General features: G+C 36.3%; 2 protein-coding genes across 9 annotated transcripts in view; one reads left to right on the plus strand and one right to left on the minus strand.

Annotated features, from left to right (window-relative positions):
* Nucleotides 1-604: 604 nt before the first annotated feature.
* C11H4orf33 (chromosome 11 C4orf33 homolog) lies at nucleotides 605-21,790 on the minus strand. 2 transcript variants are annotated; one of them, XM_044268231.1, is made up of 6 exons: nucleotides 21,656-21,790; nucleotides 10,252-10,441; nucleotides 7,366-7,426; nucleotides 4,938-4,989; nucleotides 4,601-4,800; nucleotides 605-2,393 (listed from the first exon to the last, which is right to left on the minus strand). In XM_044268231.1, the coding sequence occupies exons 2-6, from the start codon at nucleotides 10,430-10,432 to the stop codon at nucleotides 2,288-2,290; spliced, it is 600 nt and encodes a 199-aa protein (XP_044124166.1). In that variant the 5' UTR covers nucleotides 10,433-10,441; nucleotides 21,656-21,790; the 3' UTR covers nucleotides 605-2,287. The 2 variants fall into 2 exon arrangements, with proteins under 2 accessions (XP_044124166.1, XP_044124167.1); XM_044268232.1 differs by lacking the exon at nucleotides 21,656-21,790 and adding an exon at nucleotides 16,451-16,518.
* Nucleotides 21,791-21,904: 114 nt separating this feature from the next.
* SCLT1 (sodium channel and clathrin linker 1) overlaps nucleotides 21,905-24,296 on the plus strand; it is a 193,638-nt gene continuing 191,246 nt past the window's right edge. For all 7 annotated transcript variants that reach the window (XR_006386785.1, XM_044268234.1, XM_044268233.1 and 4 more), the window contains exon 1: nucleotides 21,905-22,483. Coding sequence is in view for 6 of the 7 variants with exons in the window: in XM_044268234.1 (XP_044124169.1) it covers nucleotides 22,450-22,483 (34 nt within the window). In the remaining variant the exon portion in view is untranslated. The remainder of the gene's footprint in view (nucleotides 22,484-24,296) is intronic.

The raw sequence follows: 24,296 nt of genomic DNA on the forward strand, positions 1-24,296 counted from the left end.
TCAGAAAAACATTATTCATTATTTTTTCACCACATCCAGTGCTCCATGCAAGCCGTGCCCTCTATAATACCCACCACCTGGTACCCCTACCTCCCACCCCCCTGCTTCTTCATTTTCTTGATGGAAGCTTTTGATGAACAGAAAGTTTTGATTTTGATGAAGTCTAATCTTTTTCTCTTTGTTAGTGCCTTTCATGTCCTATTTGAAAAAAAAAAAATGTTTCTCTACCCTGATTATAAAGATTTTCTCCTAGATCTTTTTCACTTGGTCAGTTACATTAATTTTTCTGTAGGCTATTAAGTAGAGGTCAAGGTTTCGTTTTTGTTTTCATGATTTTTACAGTAATTCAATACCATTTGTTGAAAAGATTATCCTTTTCCCTTTTAAATACATTGGCACCTTTGTCAAAAATCAAAAGAACTTTAAGGGGGTAGGAGAAGAATCAATGAAACAAGATGGGATTGGGAGGGAGACAAACCATAAGTGACTCTAAATCTCACAAAACAAACTGAGGGTTGCTGGGGGGAGGGGGGTTGGGAGAAGGGGATGGGGTTATTTACATTGGGGAGGGTATGTGCTATGGTGAGTGCTGTGAAGTGTGTAAACCTGGCGATTCACAGACCTGTACCCCTGGGGGAAAAATATATTATATGTTTATAAAAAAAAAAAAATCAAAAGAACTGCATATTGTTCTCTTTCTGGTTTCTCTATTCTGTTACATTGATGTATTTGTCTAAATCTATGCCAAAGTTACAACGTCTTTATTATTGAAGCTTAGTAGTAAGTTTGGAAGTCAGATTGTATAAGTCCTCCAACTTTGTTCTTTTTCAAAATTGTTTTGGCTATTTTGAGGTCCCTTGCCGTTCCATATAAAATTGGAGTCAGTTTGTCAATTTATACTCTCCAAAAAAGTGGCCTGTGATTTTCAACTGGGATTGTATTGAATCTATAGATCAATTTGGAATAGCAAATTAGGCAGCTTATTTTCTCCTTTGTAAAGAAATCTATAGGTAGGCAGTCCAGATATGATACATTACTCTACTGCACTGTTTAGAACACAGGCCCTTTGCCTTACTGCTCAGGGGAACCTGGACTGTCTCCTCATTGATACAATATAGCTAGGTTTGAATTATGCAATGCAGGAAAAAGTAAGAGGAGGGCAAAGGACAAAAAGTAAAACATGTAAGGCAGCTGAATCTTTCATCTTTAAAACATCTTTTCTTGAAGTTCCACCTAACACTGCATACTCACATCTCATTAACCTGAAGTGTTTTTGCATATCATTTCTATCTGCAAAGGAATCTGGAAAAATGTTCTTGTGTAATGACCCTAAAAATTCAGGTTCTGTTAGTAAAAAACAAGAGGATAAATTATATTGTTGAGTAAACAACTAGGTATTCTGTACAAGTAATAAAAGTTCTTTAAAAAAATGTTCTCCTGAAAGACTGCTAGCCTCTGAGTTAAGAATGCTAGTGAAGGACCAGGTTTGGTGGAGAAATTCATAGATGATGTACTAGATGGCTTTAAACACTGAATTATATCACAACACAAAATTTGAAAAATTCTAGACCAGGAGTGTTTGATGTTTATAAAATAAAGTGATAATATTTTGGCATCTGGTTTAACAGCATTAAGAAAATGTCATCTGTTTGTAAATGAAAGTAGAACCTGCTGCCCAAATTTAAGACTACTTCATTCCATTTCCTTCTACAGAATAAAAATAATCTCAAGACATGAAAAACAGCTGGTTATATACATATGTATCTTAATGATGCCTTAACAGATGTGGATGTCCTGCTTATCTGAAATAGGTCATTGTTTTCAATCTACTTCAAGAATGCACAGAAGATTCCCAGTAAAGAATTACTGTATGTTACATGGAACTTTAAAAAAATGCACAAATAAAAAAAAAATGCACAAATAAGATGTTTCAGTGTCAGGCTGGCTAAGGTTTAGGGAGGTAGAAAGAGAAATAACAGTGTTGGTTGATAGAGTCAGGGATATCTGGGGTGATGGAAATGCAAAGCAGATAGAACATGATGGCTCCTAGACTGAATGACTCTGAGAAACATTTTCACTTTCTAGATAACGTCACCTACAAACTTTCTATTTTCTTGTTAATTCATATACAACGTGCTACAAAGATACTCTATTTTCACTGATCTCTATGAAAATAGTTGTTCTTGAAGTGTACTGGCGGTATCATGATTAAAAAGATTATACATATTGTTGGTTTACCTTAAAAGATACAGAGAAGAAATGATTGATATGGTCATCTACTATACTCCTATACATCAGGTTTCTCTATTAACCACAGCTCTGATTCTGGTTGTTTCCATTCTTCTCCAAGCAGTGTATTAAAACTGAAAGGCTTGAAGTATTCCAGATGATGGCTAAACACAAAGAAAAAGAAGGTGGGAACTGAAATGAATTATGCATTTGTAAAATAGTTGTCCTGAAGGGCTATTTATTTGTCACATTTGTGACAGAACAACATTATAAAAATATCAAAGGTAAGAGGAATTCTAAGTGTAAAACTTTCTCACTCTTGCTATCAAACATTCAGCTCTGAAATTCGCCCACATTTCAAAACACTCTTAATTCTAGAAAAGCTCCCTCACAGCTGAGGGAAGAATTAAAAATCAACCCTCAAAACCTGACTGATTCTATCTAGCCTTAAACAAGTATTATACCCTTAGAGATGCTTTTGCATTCTAATTTTTATACACTTTCTATGCTATATAGAAAATCATTTTAAAGTTCAGCTCTGTAACTTAAAGGATTGAGTACTTTGCCAAAGTAAGAGAGGTGAATGTAAAAAGGATTTAATCCTACTTATTTTCTTTCTAGGAAAACCATTTAAGTATTGTGACTTAATGAGGAGACAAAGGCTTAACTAAATGTTACAGTGGGTCTCAGCTGTGCAGGAAATCATTCTGCACAGCAGACTCTACCTTGACTCTACCTTGAACAATGGTATACTCATACTTTCATCTAGGGTAAGTCTCCAATAACTTATAAATGAGAAGCCTGAATACAGGAAGGCATTAGCTGGTGAAGAACCAGAGAAACAAGCCATCTTGTTTTAAGGGCCCTGAGTAAGTTGCATTTGGATTCCTGTCCCATTCTGCTACCCTGACCAGATTGAACCAGGCTGAACCTGGTTTAAAGTCACACTATCAATCCAGAATTAAGAAGTTAAGGAAACCTCCAGTTATGAAATGAATAGGTCACAGGGATAAAAAGTACAGCCTAGGGAATATACTCAATGGTATTATAACAGCATTCATTGTGCAGAGACTGATGGTAGCTACAGTTGTGAACATAGAGTAGTATATAGATTTGTTGAATCATTATTTTGTACACCTGAAACTAATGTAACATTGTGTATCAACTATACTTCAAGTTTTTAAAAATTAAAACAATAAAAGAGGTTAGGGAAATAACAGAGATGGATAAGAGGTAGCAAGAAGAGAAAAGCAAAAGGGAAGGATAAGAAAAAGGGTTAGGACTGGGGACAAAAGCAAAGGGAAATGTGTGTCAGGCAGAATAAAGGAATGGACTAGAAAAGATAAAGGCAAAGTGAGTGAAGTAAGAGCATAACAGGAAGGAGAAAGCTACAGGGAGAAGGACAGTATAGCACTTTCTAAAGGTAAAAAGGCAGGAAGTCAGTCTACCATGGCACAAAGCTCACCAGGATATCTCTGTTAGGCTCTCGTAAACAGGCAAACTCACCAGACTGGCCACCAAGCACACCCAGAGAGATACAGAGCAGGAATCTCAGCTTTTCCCCAGTAAAGCATTTGCCTTTACTGTGTTTACAGCAGTCCTTGAAGCACATAGAAAGCTGGCCAGGAGCTACATTCTCCTTAAGTGACAGCTTCAGGTGCAAAGAGCTAAGACTCAAACTGAGGAAGTATAGGAGATACCTTAGCTTACATGCCTGCTGTGCCACAGGAGCCAATATCTCTTGTGCTAACAACTCCACTATTACAGTTTCTAACATCCCCATGGGAAACAAGACTTCTAAAAGGAAATCCCAAAGACATGCTGCCCCTATCAGGTACTCAAAGTTTATTCATAATTCCTCTCAGATCAGAACCAATTCACCAATTAAGGGTCATTATTATGACAGGCAAAATTGCCTAGAAATACAGTTGACATTTTTATCTTTATGAGGTTACCAGAGGAAGTAAGCTAGAAAGTTAACTGAAGATCACATTCTCAAACAGCAAGAAAGGCTTTATTAACCCTTTACTCATACCAGAACACAGATGTCTCTGGCCATTTAACTCTGAAAGGAATCATAAATGAATTTGCAACAATATTTTGATACTTGCTGTTGCAATACTCACTAAGCAAGACTTTTCTCATACCACTATGGAAATATAAGTGCTCTACTGACAGCAGTAAGAGAGACTATGTCTGTCCAAAGTCAGTCTGTCAAGTATTTACTGAGGACCATCAGGGAACATATGACTCTACTAGATATTTGAACACATATGTTTTCTTGGAGTGAAAAATGTTACTACAGTTCTACCCATAATTACTTTACCAAAAACTCAGAGTTGGAACCTATCTTCATTTAATTTCTACTTACAAATCAGGTTTTTGTCCTTGTTGCAGTTCATGTTGAGGTATCGGGTAAAGAGCTTCATAGTTTCTTTTATCTGTTGATCCATGAATTGCAAATGAATTGAATTTTGTCACATTTGGTGGAAAATAACTCCAAGGAAGATAAGCTCTGCCTTCCCATTTTGTCTCTCCTCTAGACACTTTGTATGACAGAGCAAGTTCTTGCTACAGAAACAACATGTGAAACACATAAGGTAAATTCAGATTTATATTTTAAACATTCTATTTAAGATATATATCTTTTACATATGTATCTTAAAGATTACATTTAAGAATTTTTTCTAATATTTTTATTTACTTACTTTCCAGACATTTCTTCTTCCAGAGAGTAAGAGTACCAAATGTTGTCCATGACTGTCAAAATTAAAATTTTTCATGAGCGTTTGAAAGAAACAAATGTTACCTTCTTTACTTTCCTTCATATCTGCAATATGTGCTTATAACTCAGTTTCCAAATAATTAAAAGATGCAAATGAATAATGGATAATTAAAGGGAGGACTAGTGGGCTCAGTTACTTAGAAATACCATCTTTGAGTTTAACATTTTTCAGACAACTGCAGTGAAATGCATAAAGCTACACATGTCCAGAATGCTTTTAATATTCTGTAAATAAGAATTTATTTAAAAAAATACTTCAACTGGTTAGATGGTACAGAGTATGAAAAAGGGGTGGGGGGTACCATAGTATCCGGTACTCATAATAAAGCCCATTTCAAAAAATATGTACTCTAGGAGAAGCTGGCACCAATTTCAAAGTCTGAGTCCAATAACTTTACTAAAGGTTACTTCCGTGGGGGTAAAAAAAAATTATCTGAAGCTCATTAGGAAGATAGAAAATAAAAACATAGATTGTCTACTACAGGTCAACAAGTTGAAGATTTTAATTTGTATCTATTCTCTTGCACAACTGTCCTCAACCTGCCTGCCTCTTGTATTTTCCTGCTTTTTACCATTAGTTTCAGACACTGGTGACACATTTTTCAAGATAAACAAAATATAACCTCATGTGAAATTCTATTAAGAAAGCATAATTGGGATTAATCAGGTCAGTTAGAATCAAAGAATTTTAAGTAATTATATGAAGCAAATTTACCGTCAGTGGAAAAGACTGAACATTTCTACTCAGATGCTCTGTTGTGATCTTTTAGGAAAGACTTCCCTTCAGTAAACTATTCTAACAGAAGACAATTATTATTTTTCATTTAAAAGTTCTCTTCTTATTTTTATTATTATTATGCAACTTTAAGAATATCCTAGGAGGAAAAAAAAAAAAAAAAGAATATCCTAGGAGGGATAAAAGTCCTTGCAAATCAAAACAACAATATTCTTCATGTTGCTTTCCCAGAGGTTAATTAACTGTCACAGGAGTTCATTGTCAGAAGCAAAACCATAATAATTGATTGATAACTGTCCCGTAATATATGAAACCACACTACTCTACAGATTTTTAAACTTACTAATAATGTAACTTAAAAATATAGTTTTAAGTTATTAATTTTATACATGTTTATCACATAATTTTAAAACAAAAGAGAATCTAATTATCCTATTCATCCATTTTCACTTTGTGAAAATAAACTGATATTATCATCTAACGAAATTAAAACTAAGGATAAAACTAGAATTCTAACATATCCAAGTTCTTAACCGCTTTCTAGACAAGTAATAAACCTATTTGCCTTAGCTTTTTCACCTGTTTGATGAAAATAATCACACAGCAGTTGAAGTTTTCTTACCTCACAAGACAGTTAAGTCATATTTTTCAATAAAAGATCCTGGCATGTTAGTTAAAAGGTGACAAAGATATATGATTATTCTCAAAAATATAATTATTAACAGCTATGCTTTCCACATTAGAATTAGCAAGAAATCAAACTAAGGGAAAAGAAAATGATACCTAAAATATTTAAATCAACTGTTTGGGACTCTGTCCACCCTGCAAAGGGACAGAGGCTACCGAATATTAGATACTGAAAGGTATTTAAAGGTCATTTAAAATGAAAAGTGGCAATAAAAAGAAATATTTCATTACTAAATATTTTACTAATTTAGAATTTGTTATCATGTAGATAACAAGTAGGCATAAATTTACTTTTTCACATATGTAGGGAAAAGAGTAAAGTAAACAAAGTAAACAGGGTTCCCAAATGACTGGTTAAATTTGAGCAAAAGAATCCAAGATTAATATTTTTAATAAGTCTAAAAAAACTATGTGTCATTTAATTTTTATCCCTGGCACTGAAGACAAAGTGATGTAGTATACACTCAACAAATGAATGATGAATAAAGGAAAGAATACATAATTATATAATTATGCAACACATAAAATTTAAGTTTAATCTAGTTATTTAAAAAAATTCCTTAAAAGAAACTAGTTCAATTCATTGTATTTATATCTCCCTTTATTTCTGAATAGGTAATTCATAATGATGTAAATTTCATAATAAGTAATGAGAGACAGTTTCTGTTATTTATAATGATTTTTCATTTTACAAAAAAACTTTCAATTTATTAGAAAACCAACCACATTAGTGAATCGAAAACAGTATCAATGTAATATTTTCAAACATTTATAAAATATGTTTTACTTGAGAATAAAGAAGTATATATAATTCAGATTAGAATTCTTCCTTTTGGTCGAGCTTTTACCATGAACCATATAATTTATAACTAGAAATTAACTATATTCAAATTATGAAGCTGTGAGTTAGAAAAAATTTTATACTTACAGACAAAGTTCAACTTCTAAATACTGTTCAGTTATGTCATTCAAGAAAAATGCTTCCACAACTTTTGAAAACAGAGAGAAGACATACCAAGAAATTTAATTTTACTTCAATAATAAATTATTTTTTTAGAGTATAAAGTGAATTAACTCATTATTTTTAACTATAATTCTATCTCATAAGAAAAGGGGAAAAGCAAATAAATACACATTGCCTGGAAGAAGAAATACATAAAAAATAAATCACCAATTTTTCCATATCAGATTGTCCTAAGATTAAAAATATTAATAAAGCCTAGTGTTGGGTGAGGTTCTTAAAGAAACAAATGTTATTACACAGACTTTGAACCAGTTATCTTCTTCTAGGATTTAATCTTAAGAAATAATCAGAGAACTGGGAAAAGTAAGTATAATGCTATTCATCTAAGTATTGCTCAAAAATAGAGAATGATCTACATGGTTATTTCCTATGATATAAATAAAACTATTACATAGGAGAGCTGTTAAGTAAGTTATGGAATTCATATATTCCATGCAATAGAATATAATGCAGTCATTACAATCAAATATACAGTTGAATTTTTTTTAATATTTTATTTTTTTATTTGAGAGAGAGAGAGATGGCAAGAGAAAGCAGGAGTGGGGCAGGGGGAGAGGGAGAAGCAGACTCCCCACAGAGCAGGGAGCCTGATGCGGGACTCAATTCCAGGACCCTGGGATCATGACCTGACCCAAAAGCAGACATTTAACCCACCAAGTGGATACTCTTAATAAAAATACCAAGAGGGAAGGAGGTATGGATTGCTGCTACAAACACACACCAAAAAAAAACCAGACACTTGTCTCAAAAAAGTGATTTAGGGAAGGATTCCTGGAGAGGGTGCTATCTAAGCTCTACCTTGAAAGATGAGTTGGAATTGGGGGAAGAAGAATGATGGAAAGGACATTCCAGGGTGAAAGAGAAGTGCAATCAAATGTACATGATTAGGAAATATCATCCCTTAAAGAACTACAAGCAGTCCGGTCTTCCTAGGCAAACATTTCAATGCATAGAGAAGGAATGCTGCAAAGAGAATAAAGGGCTAGGTCATGAAAAATCTTATATAAAGATCATAATAAGAAGGGTGAAACCATCCTGAGAGGACAGGGAGCCTGAGAAGGTTTGCAAGGACCTGAATTATGAGTTTGAATTTTCATTTTAGATCGATCACTCTGGCTTCTAAGTGAAGGATGGATCGAAGGGTAAAAAGATCATAAAGGGTGCTTTGACTAGCCCAAGTCAAAGATCACAAAGGCTTAACCTATGTACGGAGAGTGTGAATGAAGAAGAGGTACTAACTAAATCAGAGAAATGTTAAGGAGATGAAGCTGGTAAGACTCATAAATAAATCCAAATATGGAGAGTGAGAGAAAAGTTTATCTTGGAAAGCTCTCATATTTCTATATGTAGTAAACTGATGTATTATAGTGTTTGGGAAACTGGGGAAAGAAGCAGGTTTATGAAAGAACTGGATGAGTTGAGTTTAGGACTTCTTGAGTTTGGTGTCTGTGGTACCTCTGGTAGATAAGTCACGCTAGTGTCTATACCAGCAGGTAGCTGGAATATACAAGTTCTGTATCAGTAAAACATAACATGTTTTACATATGATAAAAATTAACACTGACAAATATATGCTATACAGATGTTAGTATGGCCTACAGGAACCATCAAAGCTTTCTTTAAAAGAAATGAAACCTATTTTAGACCTTGAACTAAGTGCATGAGAGGCAGGGGATGGTGAATAGAATGAGAAAAGGTACATGGGTGAGAATATGCATGGACAGTAAGACAATTAGCCTTTCAGAAGTCAAGCTTTTGGTTGACATATGATTCCACTTACATACTGAATCTAGAAAACAAAACAAATGAGTAAACAAAAGGTAGAAATAAACCCATAAATACAGAGAACAAACTGAAGGCTGCCGGGGGTGGGGAGAGTGAGGGGTACAGAGGGTAGGGGGGATAGGCAACATGGATGAAGGAGAGTGGGAGATACAGTCTTCCAGTCATGGAATGAGTAAGTCACAGGGACAAAAGTAACAGCATAGGGAATATAGACAGTGGTACTGGAACAGCGCTATGGAGACTGATGGTAGCTACACTTGTGGTGAACACAGCATAATGTAAAGACTTGTCAAACCACTATGTTGTAAACCTGAAACTAATGTAACATTCTTATATTAAAAAAGTTTTTGATTGAATAGGATAGCCCAATTTATGAGTATTCTGAAAGCTTAAAGGAAGGGTTTGAATTTTATCTCAGGGATAGTTATGGTTTGCCATGTGAGGAGTGGAATCAAAGAGTATTTCAGAAAGATAAGTTTGGTAGCTTAATTATGATACATTAGAAGGGGATCATAGAGCAAATCAGGCACAGTGTAATTTTATGGCATGTCCTTTAGCCTTCATTTGACATGTGAGATTAATTGCCAGTATAAAATAAAAACTGCATTTCCTATTAAGGCTGACAGTATTTCTATAATAAGTAAAACATCCCCAAACTTCCACAGAGAAGGTTTATAAGGGTAAAGTAGCAATTCAAAGATACTTAAAGACAAAACAGAAATGCTGAACTCTCCTTAAAATAGGTATCAGAAGTAAACGAAAGAAATAGGGCAGCAATTTAAAAATCTGGATTTGTCATTGCCATTTTTCAGTGTTCTAGTTACATAGCTTAAGTCACATAAGTGATGGTGAAAAAGAATGAGCGATTGGTAGAGAACCGAAGAAACTGCGCAAGTCAGTTGCTCGTAAGAGCACTCACTTCCTTACAGTAAGATAAAATAATAGTTCTAGGAGAGGTTATTATAGAGATTTATGTTTGCAGTAAAATAGAGTACTTCCACTTACCTTCATAATTCCACAGTTCATTGTAAGGTTTTCCTGGTTCTCCAAGTGGGGCTGGAGGATCATTGAAAAATGGAGCACTAACTTCCATCATCACTCCTCCATCACCTGGATTCAGCCTGACAAACACTGGCTCATGCTTCACGGGAAAACCATCCCAAGTGTACTGAATTTTAAAATCCATCTGAAGACTCTAAAGGAAAAAAGAATAAAACAAAGTCTTCAACATTTTACAAATGTCTCCTTTAGTTGGAAATGAAAATTTCAATGCCAAATAGCAGGCAGGAAGGCAGCAGAGTGACAAGAACATGGTTCTGAGAGTCAAAAGGCCATTTGTGTAATGGCAAACCATGGACAGGAGTTCTGTTGTAAAATAGGTTTTTGGATCCTAAAAGCTTTAGAACTAAGTCTAGATCCAGCTCAAGTTACCTTGTAAAGAGTATATCAAAATCATTTATTTTATTTTTTCAATGTTCCAAGATTCATTATTTATGCTCCATGCAATACGTGCCCTCCTCAGTACCCACCACCAGGCTCACCCAACCGCCCACCCTTTTCCCCTCCAAAACCCTGTTTGTTTCTCAGTTCAAAATCTCTCGTGCTTTGTCTTTAAAAACTGTAATTAAGTCCACCGATGACACTGTTCATATACTTAATAACTATAAGCATTATGAGTTTCTATGTCATCATTTGTCTCTTATTCTAAAATGTGCAGGTGTCTGAATTATGGAATCCCTTGGGAATCAAGATCTTTCTAATAAAATTCGATCTGATTAAAAAAATAACTCTATAAGTCATCAGAAGCACTTCTGCTAACACTTGTTTCTTTGGCTAAAACCCTTTCTTCTTCGGGTGGGAGCAGCGCAGGAGGTACTCCAGCCATTTCAAAGTTAATAGAGTTTAATATTGTCTTCCTTGCTCTCAGGGTACAGATTTTCTTAGCTACTTCAATTGTTGAAATTTCACATATTAAATGACCACGTTTGGTTAATCCTTTATCTCGCAATTAAAAAATGGGAATGGAATTATCATTTAAACTTTGAAATAGACTAAATACATTTGATACAAGCAGTATTTGCATTTTTGCCTTTTCTCTAAGGATTAACTAGACATCCATAGCATTCTAGTAACAAAATTACATTTTTTTAAAGATTATTTATTTATTTATTTGACAGTCAGAGATCACAAGTAGGCAGAGAGGCAGGCAGAGAGAGACGGAGGAAGCAGGCTCTCTGCCGAGCAGAAAGCCCGATGCAGGGCTCGATCCCAGGACCCTGAGATCACGACCTGAGCTGAAGGCAGAGGCCTTAACCCACTGAGCCACCCAGGCACCTCCAAAATTACATTTTTTATTGAACACTATGTATTAGGAATTCTATAAACATTATCTCACTTAATTTCACAACAAACTTACAGAGGAACCGTTTTTATCCTCATTACAAATCAAGAAACAGATTTGTCCAAGGTCACATGGTTGGCAAATCATGAAACTGAATCAATGTAGTCATGTTTTCCCAGCTGAAGACATTTCAGGAATCTGCAAGGAGATGCAAACCTCCTTTTAAGAGTGGTAGAGTCCCCAAATCATACGAGGTCCTTATGTCTTGTTCAGAAGATAATCTTGATTAGTAACAATGCTATTTCCAGACTTAAATTTCCCTTATCTGAAGTCTTTGAATGCATTTCCTTGCTTCATATGTTATTTTTACTGCAAATAAGTTAACTTTTGGATAAATTTATTTCAATGAATAGATACTACTATGTACCAATCATTGGGAGATCCAAATATATAAGCTCTGTCCTATACAGGAATCCAAGATCTTTGAAAACCTTTTTCTAAAGTATATAGCTTTTCCTAATTTTTACTACATGTTAACAAATTTTAATTGATAACCTCAAAAATTTTAAAATAATTCTGGTATTACAACCCATTTGCAACTAATATTATTTGAGAAGAGGATATATTTAGTAATTTATATTCTTTATTATTAAAGTAAGCACAGTGAGTGTTGGGATTGTATAAATTGATTCTGATTTTTGTAGAACTTAATACTGATTTATACGGAATAAAAACTTCAATAATAAACTGATTCTTTTTTTTTTTAACCAACATTTTTTTAAAAATTTCTTTTCAGCATAACAGTATTCATTGTTTTTGCACCACACCCAGTGCTCCATGCAATACATGCCCTCCTTAATATCCACCACCTGGCTCCCCCAACCTCCCATACCCCCGCCCCTTCAAAACCCTCAGGTTGTTTTTCAGAGTCCATAGTCTCTCATGGTTCACCTCCCCTTCCAATTTCCCTCAACTCCCTTCTCCTCTCCATCTCCCCATGTCCTCCATGTTATTTGTTATGCTCCACAAATAAGTGAAACCATATGATAATTGACTCTCTCTGCTTGACTTATTTCACTCAGCATAATCTCTTCCAGTCCCGTCCATGTTGCTACAAAAGTTGGGTATTCATCCTTTCTGATGGAGGCATAATACTCCATAGTGTATATGGACCACATCTTCCTTATCCATTCGTCTGTTGAAAGGCATCTTGATTCTTTCCACAGTTTGGTGACCATGGCCATTGCTGCTATAAACTGATTTTCTTTAGTTGAAATATCAAAGCACATTCTTCATACATAAATGGTTAAACTTCTATCCCAAATTTTGGTACTAGTAAGTATCATCTTGAAGCATACAGGAAGAAATAAGAATAAATCAAGATGTTAGAAAAGCTGATTAAATCTGATTCTTATACCAATATGCTGAGAGAAAATGCTATTCTCCTAACTTGGAGCTTGACAATCCTGGCAAAATATAATTTAGCAACTAGGAAGTTTTGATAGATTCACTCATTCTCCACAGAACCACCATAGCTACAAAAATACTGTACACATTAAAAGGATCCCTATCTTAATTAGCAGGGTTTCCACTAGGGAATTTTCAACTTCTGGCTCTTCAAGGCAATCATCTCTATGTCCACATGGAATTAAAGCACATCCAGTGATTGGATCCTAAAAATGGACTGTCATTTCCATGCACACGTGTGGTCAGAGTGAGGTGTATTTTACAGCTTCAAATTAATTCAAAATGTAATCTTACCTGAAAGTTAAGAAGAAATTAAATATAAAAGCATAGCTACTCTGGTTGAGAGTATAAGGTATTGATACCTCAAGACTTTCTACTGGCCCTTTTCCCTGATTTTTTTGAGTAGTGTTTAAAATTACTATATGAAATATTGACCAGACTTCCATCAGCCTGGAGGAGTGCCATGGCTGACATGCCCAAGGGTAGAATGTAATTTTGGCTTTAATTGCATTAAATGGTTTTAGTTTCCTATTAGAATGACAAATTTGTTAATTTGCTTAAAAGACAATTATGTTAATCCAAGTGTGCATAATATTTATAACAAATATAACCTAAAAAGTATAGACCTGCCCATTAGTTTACAATGTAATCTAAAGATAACCTGGACCTAGACAGAATCAACTGATTCTCCTTTCAACTTCCCAGGGATACTGAGAACTGTCTCCTGAAGCTTAATTCTCATGACCTCTCAATTTTTTTGTCTGCACATGTGCTCATATGAAGTAAAGACAATTCTACTGTAAATGTCCTTTGTGACCTGTGCTAGTGTGCACCCCCTGCTCTATTTCCTGTCATTCTCTACTGCCTGTACATTGCTCTGTTTTGATTCACAGCATTACACCACATGAAATATTTGTTTATTGTCTCCTCATTCCCAACTAGAATGCCTGTAAGTAATAGGAACTCATTATTTATTTGTCAAGTGAATAATCATCTTAGTCTCTGGATCCAAAATTTCATGATTCTAAGAAATCAGCTGTGTTTGTGGTATCACTCTCTTTCAACCAAAACAACTATAAATAACTAAGGTGATATATCTAGAAACTTTCTTTCAGTTTAGTTTATCAAAAGTTTATTAACTACTCACTTCTTTTGAGTACCATACCAGGTACTAGGAAAATTAAGTATAAGCCTATGGAGAGTTAGAGTTGTTTCTCATGTAGCTAACCAACCAAGTCTCATGTAGCTAAAGCAGCTAGGTCTATTATCAATCAGTTCATTTTGTAGTCCAATTTAATAAGGTTGGATCTATATACCAAACTAAGTTTTAAATGAGTCCAAGATTTACAAATAAAAACCAAATTAAAAAAATGAATTTTTAAAGATGATCTTAGAGTAGAAAAGTCTTTTAAAATATAACCCCAAACCCAAAAGACATAAAAGAAAAGAGTGATACATTTGGCTGCATAAAAATAACAAAACTGAAAGCAGAAGTCTGCTTACACCCACCAAAAGAAAAGCACACCATTACAAAATCAAAAGATAGTTTCGGGAAAAAGTATCTGCAACATGTATTTCAGACAAATCAGTAACTTCTTTAATGTTTAAAGTGCTCCTAGAAATCAATGAGGAAAAAGATCAATATCCCAGTGGAAAAATGGGAAAAAACAGTTCACAGAAAATAAATGCAAAATTTTCAACCTCACATGATAGAAATGCAAATTAAAACAACAATAAATTACTATTTTCACCAACTGGAAAGCTTGAGAACATGCTGTGATATGAGGACTGAGAAACAATCACGTTCTTTTTTTTTTTTTTTTTTTTAAATATCAACAGTCAGCAAGTAAAACAATCACGTTCTTTTTTTTTTTTTTAAATATCAACAGTCAGCAAGTAATTTTTTTTTAATTATTTATTTAACAGACAGAGATCACAAGCAGGCAGAGAGGCAGACAGAGAGAGAGGAAAGGAAGCAGGCTCCCTGCCGATCAGAGAGCCCGATGCAGGGCTCAATCCCAGGATTCCGGGATCGTGACCTGAGCTGAAGGCAGAGGCTTCAACCCACTGAGCCACCCAGGCGCCCCAACAATCACGTTCTTATTGTTGGGACATAACTGGTACAGCCTCTGGGAAGAGCAATCCCTCAAAATCTATCAAAACAAAAAAATGCAAATTTTCTTTGATTAAATAATTCTAGTTCTAGGAGTTATTACACGTGCACATATTCAAAATGACATAAGTATAAAGATATACACTGCGACATTGTCTACAATAACAAAATATCATAAGCAATTTAAATACCCATCAGCAGAGGAATGGTAAGGAATTTATGCTATATCATGGAATGAATTACTATGTACCTGCTAAAAAAGAGTGGAGCAGCTCTCTATATATCTAAAATGTATTAAGTGAAAACAGCAAGGTGCAAAAAGTATGAATTTATTTTATTAAAAAAGAAGACTATTTGCATCGATGCATGTGAAAATATACACTATCTCAGGAAGCATATACAAGAAACCAGTGATGGCAGTGGTTACCTCTTTTGAGAGAATTATCTACTTGAGACAACAGAGCAAGGGAGATTCACTTTCAACTGTTGTTACTAAAAACAAAACTACCTGGATTTTATATTATGATAGACACTATTAAAAAATAAATGAGTAATTTAAATATATTTTTGTAAAGTCCATTTTATGGCTGGATCTCTCAGAGTATGCAATATACCTCTTCTCTATATTATATATGCTGAACATTACTGAAATGTCAGAATGAATACTGGGAATATTATTGAAGGAATATATTCATTCAAAGTGATCACCAGCCTATTACACAATTTTGATGCTGGTTGTTCAGACTTTCTTAAAAGAATGTTCATTGCTAATTTGTGTTTTTCCACATTTTAACCTCTACTCTCCAAATTACTCTTTCATCAAAAAAGTCACAATTTTTAAATTATTTTCATGCTTGTCTGTACTATGGAAAGGCCTTATAGAAGGAAATACAGGAAGAGAAATGAGAAAGAACTCCTAAGTGCCTAGGAGACGAAAAACGTTCCACAAAGGTTAAAATTAGGAAGTTATGGAAAAGATGTTTTTTCAACACAACGTTTTACAAGGAAAATTTCCAAATTCCTCTATTCACGAAATATTCTTTAGTTTCCTACAGTAATTATTTTTCAGTTTGCATTCTGCTTCCACCTGCACCCTCACCTTATTAAAAAAAATGGAGAAATGAGGAAGTGAGACGGAAAGCGGGAGTAAACTTTTCCAACAAAAGAAGCTGCTGAAAAATAAGTTAGCAGAGAAAAAGCTAACAAGACTAGGTGAAAGTGCAGGTAATGACTGAGGAAACAACGTGTAACAAGAAGAGAACACAGACGGGGAAGTTCTTTACCTTGCTCCACTCAGCTCGCTGCTTTCTGCAGAGGTGACTGAAGAGCCTTAGGCTCCGCCCACATGCCTACACAGGCTGGGGCCAGGGATTGGAGGACTGAAGCCGACTCTACCGGGTTTTTGCCCGACCCTGGGTGGCTCAGGGGCTTAAAGCCTCTCCCTTCAGCTCAGTTTATAGTCTCAGGGTCCTGAAGAGAGCCCCACATGAGGCTCTCTGCTCAGCAGGGAGCCTGCTTCCCCCCCATCTCTCTTTGCCTGCCTCTCTGCCTACTTGTGATCTGTCAAATAAATAAATAAAATCTTATAAAGAAAAAAAGGAGGCTTAAAAAAAAAAGAAAGAAAAATGTGAAAGGACCACCAGAAAACATCTGAACTCAATCACTCCACTGAAACTTGAGTGGTTTTCTAGATGGAGAAGAAAGGGTAATTCAGTAATATAAACACTGTGTAACAATCTTAAAATGAACTATAAATTATTAGGATTACAATAGAACACATACAGCAATAATTCACTTAATGTAACTAAAGGTTAACTGGCAATATAAGCAAAACTGTAAATTAATTATATTACACTGGCTGTAAACAATATTACCCTAAATGTAAATGATATTACATTGCTGGGACTAGTGGGAGGCATATACATAGTGATTAAGGATTGTGACATTTTAATGCCTAGATTAAAATTCCAATTCAGGCACTTTCCATTTATGATCATCAACAAGTTACTGTAAAAAGGATTTTGTAAGTGAGATACATATATATATAATACCTATATACATACTGTACACTGTGTGTGTATGTATATGTGTGTGTGTGTGTGTGTGTGTGTGTATATATATGTTTAGCATAGTGCCTAGCATATATGTAATAAATACTCAGAAAAGATAAGCTATTATTATTAAAGTATATGTAGGTTTGCTTAAAGAAAATATTTCTCAGATGCCTTTCAGTTAAGTTAGTCAGTTAAGAGTCTGCCTTTTGGCCCAGGTCATGATCTCAGGGTCCTGAGATCAAGTCCCACATTGGGCTCCCTGCTCTGCAGAGATCTGCCGCTCCTTCTGCCCCTCATCAGGCTCATGCTCTCTCTCAAATAAATAAATAAAATCTTTAAAAAATAAATTAAAAAAAAGGAAATATTTCTCTGTCTCAAATCACTAAAATTACAAGTTTCTTAAGTGCTTTTCCTATGTAAAACTAGACGCAAGGCAGGATAGACTAACTGATCCTTGATATAATAAAATATGGTTAAGTGCTCCAGAGATGTACAACATGGTTCTGGTTGGTTCAGTCTTACTTATCCTAGTAGCTTCAGCATTTATCAACCTATTTTCCTTCATTTAGTGTCTCTTTCACCCAAGACAGTGTGAACTTATTGTTTCTACACAGGATTAAAGGTAAGTAAATTCATAAAACAGTCATACATAAACTTTTAAACTTCTCTGTCCAGTCTGACCAGCAAACCCTCAGATGGTGAATGAAAAGATTACTCCATACACCTTAACAGGAGAAAGGAGAGGTCTGGGCACGAGAAGCCCTAGCAGAGAAAGGCCTTGTACCAAATTTTGTCTCCACTTTTATTGGGGTCTTAGCAATACGTCAGGTGTAAGCGCAAAGTGAGGAAGAAAGTGTAACTTTAATGGTCAGGATAATAACATATGAAGCAGCGTGTGATAAGGATGAGGAAGCAAGGATTTCGTGAAGTACGTGACCACCTCCGGTGCTTGTTTTTCTTCAAAACCTAAATATTGACTCCCTTGATGAGGACCTTGAGCAGCAGTAAGAATTTGGCCATTTTCAGCCAGGAAACTTCAAAGGAGACCCAGTGTTCAGGGACGACTCCTTTGTTTTTCAATTAGTCTCACCCAGGGAGGCACATACAAGTCAGATTTTATCTATCCAAGCACTGTGAATTCCCTCACTTCTAAAGAAAAGGTAATAATTTACAGAACTACAGTATTTCCAAGTAATAGACTCACTCTGTATTTTGGTTGCTGAGAGTTACCAAAATGTCTATAGGATCTGTGGGTTTAATTCGGCAAGGAGTCACTACACCTGAACTTCACAGTTACTCTCAGAATACCATGCATATTCTACATGTTTAAGTAAAGTGATCACAATTTTCTCCTGATCTGAAAGAGCAGATATTACATTAGCATGTAGCCATTATTCAAATATTGTTCAGGTAAAGTATTACAGTATACCATATGAAATTGAAGAAAATCACAATTTCATACGGCTCAGCCTAAATATATTTTACTCAAAACACGCTTTTAAAAATCTCTTTGGGGGAAAATAGCTTTTGTATTCATTTTACCGAAACTATGATTTTTGTTTTCTAAAAATCACTTTTGGTGGGAGAGGGAAATAAGGAGTTATTGTTCAAGAGATATAGAGTTTCAGTCATGCAAGATGGAAGAGTTCTAGAGATCTGCTGTACAACAATGTGCATATAGTTAAGACTGCTAAATTGTACACATGAAAATCTGAGAGATTTCATATCATTTTTATATAAGAATTATAATAATAAAAAAGACAAGCTTAAAAAGAGAGCTCCCAATTTCTAGGCCATGCTTCTCTTGGCTGGTTAAAATAAATGTAATTATTTATTTAATTAATTAATTTATGAGAGAGAGAGAGAACGCGCGCACGCAAATGAGAAAGCAGAGGGAGAGGGACAACCAGACTCTATGCTGAATGCAGAGCCCCATGTGGGGCTTGATCCCAGGACCCTGAGATCATGACCTGAGCTAAAATCAAGAGTTGGACACAACTGACTGAGTCACCCAGGTGCCACTAAAATAAACATAACTATTGTGTTTATTTTTATTTATTTTCATTATTTTTATTTATTTTTATTTATGTTATCATTAAGAGCTTTTTGAAAATCTCTTTTTTATGGCATTTGATGACATCAGAGAAATGTTTCATATGGTTTTGACCCTGGCTTAAATCTCCAACTTTATATTCTTCATGACAATTTCCACATAGTACTGGGTGCTCAATGTCAATTTATTATAAAAATTAATATTAGTAAAAGCTATCAATTTTCAGGAGTTTTCCTACTGAAGAAATATATCTAACATAAAAACATTAAATTGGGGCTCGAGCATAGTTAAACCCATACTAAGTAATTTTTCTCCCACATCTCATCCTTGTACTCAGTTACACTAATAGATACTTTCCAAGCACATCCACTGAATTCTTTAAATTCATTCCTTCATCAGATATTTACTGAATGCTCATTGAAGTTCCAGGCACTCTGTTGGAGCCTGGAGACAAACTACAAAACAATATGATTTTTGACTGAAGGAAGAAGCATGAAGTATTAAGGAAACACCTTTCTTGGGAAAGTGGGTAGAGGACACAAAGGAACCTTTAAAAGCAAGCAACACTAGAGGGAATACTTAAAGGATGAGTGGAAGCGTAACAATTTTGTTTAATAAGAATGAAAAATATTTTCAAAAAAACTCCACTGAAATACAAAAATCAGCAGAATCTTATAAACCAGCTCCCCAAACAAACTTTAAATCCCAAAACTGTAGTTTGTATTGAACTTGACCATATAAGCCAAATAGTTCAAGTACAGAGATAAAAATTCCAACTTCAGGGGTGCCTGGGTGGCTCAGTGGGTTAAGCCGCTGCCTTCGGCTCGGGTCATGATCTCGGGGTCCTGGGATCGAGTCCCGCATCGGGCTCTCTGCTCAGCGGGGAGCCTGCTTCCCTCTCTCTCTGCCTGCCTCTCCATCTACTTGTGATTTCTCTGTCAAATAAATACATAAAATCTTTAAAAACAAAAACAAAATTCCAACTTCAGATATTTATTTTACACAATGGAAAGACCATTCACCATTTATATCCAGAAGGTTCTCTTTGCTTTCACCAAGAGTAATGTATCTTACCAACTTACACTGTAAATATAGAATTAAGTTTATAACTGTTTGGTGCCAAATTAAACTACAGTATGACAATTACAGATTTAAATGTAGGAGAATTTAAACGCAAGCCCCTTGGGAAGTCAGTGAGGAGTTCATGAAAAAAGTCATACAATGACCTTCAAAAAAGAGTTGAAGTTTGCTCACTCAATCTCTCCTTCCAATAAATTTTTTGTATTAAATTCATGGCCACCAAAAACCAGATCAAGTTCAATCTTCACGGACACAAAACTAAACTTTTTTAAAAATGATTTTTAGATATATCTCCATATGTAACAGCCAGTCTTTAGAGGAAGGGACCACCTCATTCTCTCAGTAGTGAGCATGGAGAAAGCTTCAGGACTTTGGACACAGCTGGACACATTTAAAAAATTTCTTAATACATTCTGCTAACATTACTTCCTTTATGTAAGAGTCTGCATACAGGACAAGAAAAATTAAATTGTTAAAGAGAAAGCCAAATGGAGGGACCTCTTCATCTGTTTAGTGAAACTACTTCAATAAAAACACACAATCTATTTTTTTTTTTAGATTTCTATGTATTTATTTGACAGACAGATCACAAGCAGGCAGAGAGGCAGGCAGAGAGAGAGGAGGAAGCAGGCTCCCCACCGAGCAGAGCGCCCAATGCGGGACTCGATCCCAGACCCTGGGATCATGACCTGAGCCAAAGGCAAAGGCTTTAACCAACTGAGCCACCCAGGCGCCCCAAAACACACAATGTATTAAAAAGCACTAACTCTAGTGGCTAGCTTCAAGTTAACATTTTCACTGCTAGTGTTGAAATTTCCCCCCATAATTAAGATAAAGCTTAAACCCAGACAAAATCAATTTTTAATACTGGAAATTGTCATTTACCCCTGAATATACAGCTTTGCCTATTATTTTTCTGGAAAAAAAATGTAACTTTTTTCTTCTTTTCGAGGAAGCAAAGTTATTCTAAAGAAATAACTGGTGAGTTTGCAGAATCTTTGGAGTGCCTTTAACTATATGCCTTATTGATATAGTTAAATATTTAAACAGCTATTTCCTTCCTCTAAAAGACCCAAAGAGGCAAGATCGTACTTAGCTGCTGGAGTTCAAGCCCATAATCAAAAATCTTCGGGAGGGTCAGCCTTGGCGGTGGGCTCTGAAGCCTCCAAACTGGGTTCCGCCACCAGCCGCAGAAATCTACTTATTTTCCACCCACTCTTTGGCTAGCAGGTTCTCCCAGTCCAGAAGTGCCAAGTATCAGAGATCCTGGGAGCATTTAACATATGTATCAGATGCCCTACCTGCGTTTACATCTTCAGGATTTTCTTTAAAAAACACATACACAAATACCGGGCTCCAACACAGGAACACGCAAGCCAGCGAGCTCGCCCACTGGCTCGCTAGTGGCTCAACCCGCTGTTACCCCAGGTTCTCACAGCTCGGTCCTTACCTTGACAAATAGCCAATGGCGTGCAAGGACTCCAGGAAGCGCGATGGCGTAAGCGTGGACGTCCACGTGATGACGCAGACGGCGTTACCGTCTCCAAGGAGCGGTCCGGGGCACCGGTTTCAAAGTCGCAGGGCGGGCCGAGTGGACTTCCGCTGCTGGCCTCGGGTTTCCCCGTCGTCCTGGAGTCAGCCCCGCACCCCAGACGCTCCTCCAAGGACGCCGCCACCCGGCTACTTGGCGGCTCCTTCGGCTGTCTCCTAAGTGGCCCGACACGACCCCGAGTGACCTGCGGGACGCCTGTAGCCATCCGCGTCCCCGTTTTACCCGGCCGGGATTCGGGTGGCGGTGGAACAAAATTCACTTGGCGGGTCCCCAGCAGAGCTGAAATCTGAAGTCTGTAGCCTGAGCGAGGGGCTGGGCTGGGACTCGGGAGAAGAAGGCGCGGCGGGGAAGCCGCGTGAGTAGGATGCTGATTACACCGCCCGAGTGCTTGACAACCTCCGGAGCGTTGCTTTAGTTTTGTTTTCCCGAACAGCGAGTTCTGGGGTTTTTCTTTTTTGGTGATGGTGGTGCTGTTGGGGTTTTGTTTATTTTTGTCTTGAAGAAAGTGAGGGTGGTGAAATCTCCAAACTGAATTCTATCGAAATGGCTACAGAAATCGACTTTCTGAGAGATCAAAGTAAGCTCCGTATTCCTTTATTGAGAATTCTTACATGTAAGGTTTAATGTTGTCGTTGTTGACCAGCAGATATTTTTCTGATGCTTGCTTGGTGCATGGAAATTTGTAAAAACTTAAGTTAGCTTTGCAAAAAGCTTGGTAGTATGTGTGAGGATGTGTATATACTTAAGCAGAACCGTTTGGTAAATCCTTGGAGGATTCCTTAAGCTTACATGGGACTCTCCTAGACACAACATGGTTGTTTTGCTCCTCGCATGCTCTGGAGATATTAGAGGGCTAATGGCCAGGAATAGTTTCCAACTCTGCCATTAGAACCTGGAGGCACACACACGCACACACACACACACACAAAAAAAAGAAACTGGAGGCACAGTTCTGGCCATTTGTAAAGAGATGTTTATTGAACTCCTCCTGTTTTTAGTTGTGTGCCAGGCTCTATACAGGCAGAGCTGTTTCAAAGACGAGGAGGGCAGTTCTACCCCAAATTAAATTCTACCAGGAATTTAATTTGGGGAAGGAAATACCTAAAGTCCATACAGTGAAGTGGCAGCAAGTGCTAACGCTTTTGCCTCCGTTTCCTCATAGGTGTTGAAATGATTAAATGAGTATTAAAATCTGTAAAAGATTTGTAATACCTGACAGTAAACAAATGTGCTCAACAAGTATTAACTATTACAGGATTATTATTAACTGTGGTCAAAGGAAGGTGCCATTTGGCCTGAAACTTGAATAATATGAATTTACTAGATAAAGAACTGTGTCGATATCCCAAAGAGAATAGTATATTCAGCGTTGAGGGGATTACGAATGTATTTATTAAAGATTTGCGAGAACGTTGGCTTATATGGAATGTGGTTTATACAGGCAAATACCAGGTGGAGCTGAAAGGGATGAATGGGGCTGGATAGTGAAGGGCCTTGTCTGCTGTATGTGGAGTTTGGACCATTGTACAGGTTATCCGAACCACTGAAAGGAATTAACTTGAGAATAGCGTGATCAAATTGCGATTTGGAAAGCCTGGTATGGCTGTCACGAGGAATATGCATTATAGCAGAGCGCAGTTAGGTGACTTAACATACTGGTAAGAAGTGAACTAAGGTAGTACGGGGAGATTGGAGATTAGGGAATTTGAGAGAATAAGATAGAGGGCAACTGAGGTTTTTGCTTTAAACAACAGGGAAGGTGGGAAAAAAGTGCTAAGTTCCATTTTGGAAGCTTTAGAAACTAGTGGTTAAGAACTCAGCTTCTCAATTCAGTCTGTCTAGGTTCGTATCCTGGCTTTATCTCTTTTCAGGTCTTTGACCTTTCGCAAGTTACTTAGCTCCTCTGTGCCTCAGTTTTCTCGTTTGTAAAATGGAAAGAATAGCGCAATAACCCTCTTGGGGTTGTAAGGATTAAATGAGATGACATAAATAAAGCATGGTTTCTAGTACGTATTAAGTACACTATATATGTTATTTAAAATTATTGATGCACTATAATGATACTATAACATTAGCATTATTTCTCAAGTTTGAAGTGGGAACATCTGCCACCCTGTAAGGAAGACTGGCTGGCCACCATCTTGCATGGTGGGAGACAACAGTTTGGTGATGAGTTTGGTTGGGGTGGGGAGGGTTCCTGAGTCACTCAAACTATGAGTTTTGGAGGAATGAGCCAGCCATTTTTTCCTTTTAACTGAACCCAGTGTGCCAGTTACAGCTGAGTGGGTTACCCTAGTAGGCAAAACACCTTGACACCAGCTGCGGTAAATAAAGATGGCTTGATGTTCTCTCACCTATTTTAACCTTCTCTATAGTGACTTTTTTATCTT

This window comes from Neovison vison, chromosome 11 (assembly GCF_020171115.1).
Source record: "Neovison vison isolate M4711 chromosome 11, ASM_NN_V1, whole genome shotgun sequence".
In the NCBI taxonomy this organism is placed as follows: Eukaryota; Metazoa; Chordata; class Mammalia; order Carnivora; family Mustelidae; genus Neogale; species Neogale vison.

What these genes read in the sequence shown, in the direction of transcription:
- C11H4orf33 (XM_044268231.1), bottom strand. Translation starts at nt 10,432, where the DNA reads ATGGATTTTAAAATTCAGTACACTTGGGATGGTTTTCCCGTGAAGCAT. An exon ending in TTAGAAGTTGAACTTTGTCT is followed by an intron (nt 4,990 to 7,365) that starts GTAAGTATAAAA and finishes TAATTTTGACAG; the next exon opens with TCATGGACAACATTTGGTAC. An exon ending in GAAGAAGAAATGTCTGGAAA is followed by an intron (nt 4,801 to 4,937) that starts GTAAGTAAATAA and finishes TTGTTTCTGTAG; the next exon opens with CAAGAACTTGCTCTGTCATA.